Here is a 6481-nt window from a genome sequence, read left to right as displayed (position 1 = left end):
ACATTATTTATTGTCGTATACCGTAGTAAATCTTCCCATTGCAAGGTCCGTTTCCTCTTCCAGGAATAGCCCTGGGAATATCATTTGAAGTTTTTATTGCATATGTCTTCATGGCGGGAAAGGCCTCAAATATCCAAATCTACAAACAATATAATAACAAACATTAGTAATTGTTAAATAATTACTTATAATTTTGGAAAATCATATAAAAATTCTTACCTTAAAGGCCCAAATAAAGCCTGTCAAAGTGTATTTGGAACCATCGCCATGCAAACTTTTTCGATCATCCAAGGCAGACGATAACTTATTCCATGTAGCTTTCCATAAATACGAGCCCCACGGAAACAGGTTCACGCATTTAGGTCTTCTACCAATTGATTAGATCATTTGGAATAGGTTGTCTGGCCTCTCTGCCTAAAAAGCCGGCATGCAAAAGAATTAGAAGGCATACTCGGACAACGTCGACGTCATCCATCCGAGTAAAACCATCTTTATTATTCAAAAATCTTGTCAGGTCTTCTACGTGTAGACTCGGCCTCTCCAGCTCAGGAAAAACCCGGGATAGCCATGATGGGCGGGTAATGTGTCTAGTGTACCGACCTACATCATCGTGTCCGAAGCGTAGACAGGTGATTAAGCAAAACTCCTCCCGCCCAAAACACGTATACGCCGGTGGAAAATCAAACCATATCTCTTCATCACGACGTTGTATAGTCTTTGGTAGATCGCTAGTCATGGTTTGAAGAAACAGGTGTGTCAACATCGCATCTCCACCGGGATGTTGTACTTTCAGCCATGGCCCGAAGCATGTATCCTCAAACATTTTTCTTTGTGCAGGTGAAAGCTTCGACGCAATTGTTTTGGCCAGGCTGACTTTATTTCTCAAGGTCAATTGAGCCGAATAAAAGTTCTACAAAAACAATAAACATACTAAATTAGATATACCAAAAACTACACTGTGAAGATATACCAAAAACAATAATAAACATAAATAGTAGTAGTTTATTCTTCAAACTTAAATATGCAACACTGTGAATTTCGTATTTGCAGAAGAAGAATAGTTTCTGAAAATGAAAATCGCAACACGAAAATGACTATCGCAACGAGAGAATCGCAACACGAAACTGCGATTTGCATTTCGCGTTGCGATTCTTGGTTGATTTAATAAGCAATCTAAGTGAAATGGTTAATCTATTATTGAAATTACCAGTAAACTTATCATCAATTTCAATATGAAAAACCTAATAATAATGCAAAAATTTCAAAAAGAAAATAATTAAAAAAACTAACCCTCGTTGGTTGATTTGGTTGATTTTCCATTTCTGATTGTGAGGGTGGCTCTGAGAGATGGAGATAGACGGATTTCGCCGGAGATGGGGACGGATTTCGTCGGAGATGGGTGAGAGAGTGAGAGATGGAGATGGGACTGAGTTGTGATTTTAGGTTTTAGGTTATGAGTTGCGATTACGGGATATACTGTGGACAGTTCAGTGTTCCAATATATTAATATTCATGTTTGGAATTTAAAAATAAAATACTTGGCCAGGATACTAATGGCGCTTTGAAAATCGCATTGCGATTATGTATTATCGCGTTGCGAAAGTCAGTATCGCATTGCGAAAGTAAGTATCTCGTTGCGATTTTTTATTATCGCATTGCGATAGTCAGTATCGCATTGCGATTTTCCCAATTCGCGTTGCGATTTACTTATTCGCATTGCGAATTGGGAAAATCGCAACGATACTGTAGACCATCGCAACGCGATTTTCAACTATCGCATTGCGAAAATGCAACGCGAATTTACGATAATGGAGATCGCGTTGCGAATTAGCGATCGCATTGCGATTTTGTTGGTCATTTTGACAAATCCGGAAAAAAATGATTAAAATCGTATATTATATGGGATTTTTGGTCACTGAAGTCTCTAAAAAAAATTAACTTCTTTCGGCTTCCACAATTGTATTGGCGAAAGCGAGAGTTCATATATACTATTAACTAGTGGCTAATGGATAATGACAAAGTGTGGTAGCTCCTAGGCCCTATCTTCTGTTGCTTGGCAAGAAATATCCCAGTTTGCTTCGCCTGCTCTGACTTGTTCATTTTCCTTTGTTCCTTTTGCAGTGGCTTTTCCTTGTTTATATTCCACTTGTCTCCCTCTTCAATTCAAAATTGCCTAGTTTTTGTGGTATAAAACCGACTTTTCTGCACTTCCAACGAACACCCTAAAGAATTACGGAAGTTTCAGTTTGTAATTTTGTATTTACTTAAAGTCATGGGATGCTCTACAACTAACTGTGATGATGAAGGGAAATTGGAAGCTGAGCAAGATGAAGCATCGTCATCGTGGGATCTGCCAGTCAAATTGATTCAAGAAGATATCCAAATTCACCAAAAGAATGAAGAAGATGGCGAAGAATCCAAAGCAACTAAAACCGATGAAGATTTCAACTTCGGTTCTCTGCGCGGTTCTCTTTCAACTGAACCAGAAATGTGTGCTGCTGATGAAGTGTTCTTTCAAGGACAAATTCTGCCCCTCCGTCTCTCAGTTAGCTCAGCAAGTGGGCTCACATGGTGCCACGAAGATAGCTTGTCAAGGTCCGAATCCATGGACCATGGTTCATTGAGTAGGTTTACTAGCAGTAGCAGCAGCTTCAATTCCATTCCAAATGGAAGTTCAAGTTATTACAAGTCAAAGCCAGTGAAAACCAGAAACAACTTCAACACACATCCAACTCCCAAACCTCATATAAGATCGTCCAAAGCTCATCGACCAGTAAATATCAGCAGGCAAAACCCGAAATCGTCGATGTGGGATTTTTTCAGGTTAGGCTTGGTTCGAGCACCAGAGCTCGAATTAGTAGACTTGAAAGCTCGTAGCAACAACAACAACAATGGCAATAAAAACTCCGTCAGCCGAAACAACAGTTGGAATAGTTATAGCAGTAACGACAGTTCAAGCACCAAGAACAGCACCACTAAGATTGTTAACAAAAGTAGTGAAGTAGTAAAAAATCCGCAGGATTTTTACAAAGGGTTCATGGGAAAGAGAATAGGATCGTTGAGTGGTTGTAAATGTTCGGTTAATGCAGCTGAAACAGTTCCATTGAATGGCATAGCGGTGAGCAAACACTGCAACAAAATTGACTCCATGGAAAACGAGAAGAAGCTTCTGCAAGAATTGAAGATAAAGAAGAAAAGGAAAGAAAAGCTAGCTTTTTCATGTAACCGAACGTTTGAATGGTTAACAGAGCTTTCACATGGAAGCTATGTCCATGGAGCCTCAAAAAAAGACGCATGAATAATTTCTCACGTGCTTCTTTTTTCATTTCTTTCATCATTATCACTTTTTTCCGTTTATTTTATGGATTATATATTTATTGAAATACTTCAAATCGCAGGCTCTTGTGGCCAGAAAACCTGTGTTTTCATTTTGATGTATCTTAATGATTGAAAGACGGTAGTAGCATGATGGGTGCAAAGGAATAAAATTCAAAATTAGAAAGAAGTGAAAATCAAACAAGTGGCGGCGGTGGTGGAGGTGACTATCATGATTAAAGTTGTAAACTTTAACATGTCAGGACATGAAGCAACGTTTCGTGACGGTCACTAAAGTAGACCATGTCACATGAAACACAAAGTCCAACAAAAGAAAAGTAATTATTGTTTCAATTTACAATCTCATTTGTCGTTTTAATGATTCCATGATTCCGAAAAGGAAGGGTTAACGCCTTTTTATTTTCAAAAAAAAAAAAAGTTCCGTCTTATATAGTTTGATCTTATCGAGATATTTGATTAATTATATGAGATCCAATAATTCATTCGTTGTACTTACTATCTTAAAATCTTAATATTCATTAATAGCCTATGTATGTTAATTATATAAGAATATTTGATTAATTAAATTATCGAATAAAATTTACGACAACATAAAATGTATTCAATACAAGTACCCAAAACATCATCAAATCTATAACTCATCAAGGAAATATCCAATCAACAGTTAAATATTTATTTGATCGAACACAAAACAAACAAAATTATTTAAACATGAAGCTTTTTTCTTAAGCCAAAGCCTGGTTGTGCATTCAAGGGATCCCTTGACGGTTAATGGTATCGGTAGCATGTAAAGGTCGCTCAGAGGAGTGATCGGCACCCGAAAGAGTGGGGGCGTCGGTGGAGGCAGCAGCTCCGTGGCCAGGATCCGGTTGTTGGTGGCCTTGGGTTCCATACCCTCGACGCTTGTAATCTTCCAAGTCATTGTACTTCACGTAAGGGCTATCCTCTAGTGGCAGCCCCTCCAAGCTTTCTTTCTTCTCTGCCTTGTCCACATCTTCTTGCTTCTTCTCCATTTTCACTTATGCTATTATAGGTTATTCCATCGTTTATATTTTATAGTGGGCTTATATTTAATAAATTTTAGCTTTGCTGCTGCGGTGCCACACGTTTGATACGTGTTTATTGGTCGTGAATTGTAACTTTGCACGTGGCCGAACACATTACATTCTTCACTGTGTTGTCACTGTTTGCAGTGACGGAATCGGAATGAGATATTAGGAGGGATAAAATATTTAATTTCAAAAGAATAATAATAGTTATATATTTAATTTAAAAATTCAAGAGTAAAAATTTAATTTTATCTAAATTTAAATTAATGAGAACCTAAAAGACTTTTAAACTAAAAATTTTGGGATGAACTACAGCTTTTTCACTTTCTATATAGCTATGTCTCTGACCGTTTGAGTGGAAAAGGGTTATCTAAATCACCAAGTTTGTTTCTATATTTCTTTTAGTGCACCGCTTTCATAAATTTCCAGGTTTCTCTTAGTTTTAGTTTTCTATATTTGTAATTGGGATAATCTAACTAAAAAACCTTTTCGTCATCTTTGCCAGCACCAACAATATTGACAATACTTAAGTAATCTTATTTTCTTAATTCATAAATTAATATTTAATTAATATTTAACATGGGTAAACTACCTATTTAATTATTGACATTTTGAATTAAGGGTTTACTTCCCTTCCGACATGATTATATATGTCATTCAGTTATTCCTCTAATAATTTTTGTAATTGTCGAGTGATATCTAAGTAATTATATACAATAATAGTTTAGGTTTATACAGTTTATTTTTGAAATAACTATAGACCTGAATCCCTAGCACCACATTAATAAACTAAGGAAAATCAAACGTTGATAAGGTTGGAAAATAATAAATTAATTAAATAAAATTGATGTTATTTGTAGTAAATAATGTGTTTTGGTGAATAGACTTATTATAATAAGTAATGTCACTTGTTGAATATATTTATTTTTTGGTTTAAAGGTGCTTCCATTCAATTATATCTATTAGTTTTTCAATAATTTTCTTCATCAAAAGATCTTAACTCTTCATTAAAAAGTATTAACCTTTCAATCATTTCTTCCCCTCGATATATAGGTTAGTTGAGGCACAAATCTTAGACACAACTCAAAACTCCTTCCAAATTTGTTCTTTTTGGTGATAGGGAAAGGTAAGATTGTATTTGGCTGATCACAACAATTATGATTACTGTTGTGATCGTTTGTTGTTGTATTCTAGGAGACCAATTGTAACACCCTAATTCGATATGACTCGAGGTTGACCGAGTAGAATGTCACACAGGACCACCGGAGGGGCTAACCCAAAAATTTTCTTTAAAGCTTTTGTAAAACGACATACAAAGACCATTAATTAAAACGTAAAATCAAATACAAATAGTTTAGTTCATATAAGGAGCTCCCAAAATAAAAACATAAAAAATAATACAGTCGAGTGTTTGAAAATAAAGTTACGACTCAAGTACAAGAAGGTCTATAAATAATGCATGCCCTCTAAAGAATAAGACTCAAGACATACTCTGCTGCTCGGACTGTCTGGAACGTCTTCTATGTGATAGGCTCATCGAATGCTCATCCTAGAGACTTGCACATGGAAATAGATTTGACACTAAACTCACTAGCCTAGTGCCACACTAACAACTAAACCATACTAAAAGTGCTCATTAAATGTTCATGCCAACGAAAGCAATAAAGAAGTGAGTATACTCATATACTGCACTCCACACTAGGGTAGACATCATGATGTGGTCGGAGGGTTACTCGTATATTGTCTCGTGCCCTAGTTAGTCTCAAAGTTCCTCGCGCACTTGCTTAAGGATATCTGGATATTATATACCTCAAAACTATCATCATCTACTAAAGTAATTAGGGTGTCCTGACCGTTTCCCCAGCATAAACCAAGGCTAGTTTTATGTCATTCTAGCTAATATTGTTTCTAGCTGTAATTGTGTACTAACAAGGTTCTCACTTGTATTTTTATTTGATGGTGTTTTAGTTACATTGGGTTCCTCAATATTATTTATAAATCTATTGGGTTCCTTGCCCAAAAATGTGTGATGGTATTGATACTAAGCCCCTTTAATGTTGGTATTGACCCATAAATATCGATATTTTCCCTTGGGT

At 36.2% G+C, this 6481-nt stretch overlaps 2 protein-coding genes across 2 annotated transcripts; one reads left to right on the top strand and one right to left on the bottom strand.

The window, feature by feature from the left end:
* The first annotated feature begins 2272 nt into the window (after positions 1-2272).
* Positions 2273-3298, top strand: LOC120171810. Its single transcript, XM_039179453.1, has one exon. It carries the CDS (start codon positions 2273-2275, stop codon positions 3296-3298), a length of 1026 nt encoding a protein of 341 aa, XP_039035384.1.
* Positions 3299-4085: 787 nt separating this feature from the next.
* LOC120171809 lies at positions 4086-4352 on the bottom strand. The gene has a single exon (XM_039179452.1). It carries the CDS (start codon positions 4347-4349, stop codon positions 4086-4088), a length of 264 nt encoding a protein of 87 aa, XP_039035383.1. The 5' UTR covers positions 4350-4352.
* Positions 4353-6481: the final 2129 nt, after the last annotated feature.

The sequence above is a fragment of the Hibiscus syriacus genome, unplaced genomic scaffold (assembly GCF_006381635.1).
Source record: "Hibiscus syriacus cultivar Baekdansim isolate YM2019G1 unplaced genomic scaffold, ASM638163v2 tig00111837_pilon, whole genome shotgun sequence".
NCBI lineage: Eukaryota > Viridiplantae > Streptophyta > Magnoliopsida > Malvales > Malvaceae > Hibiscus > Hibiscus syriacus.
Note: the sequence above shows the minus strand (reverse complement) of the source record. Positions and strands in the feature narration are given on the sequence as shown.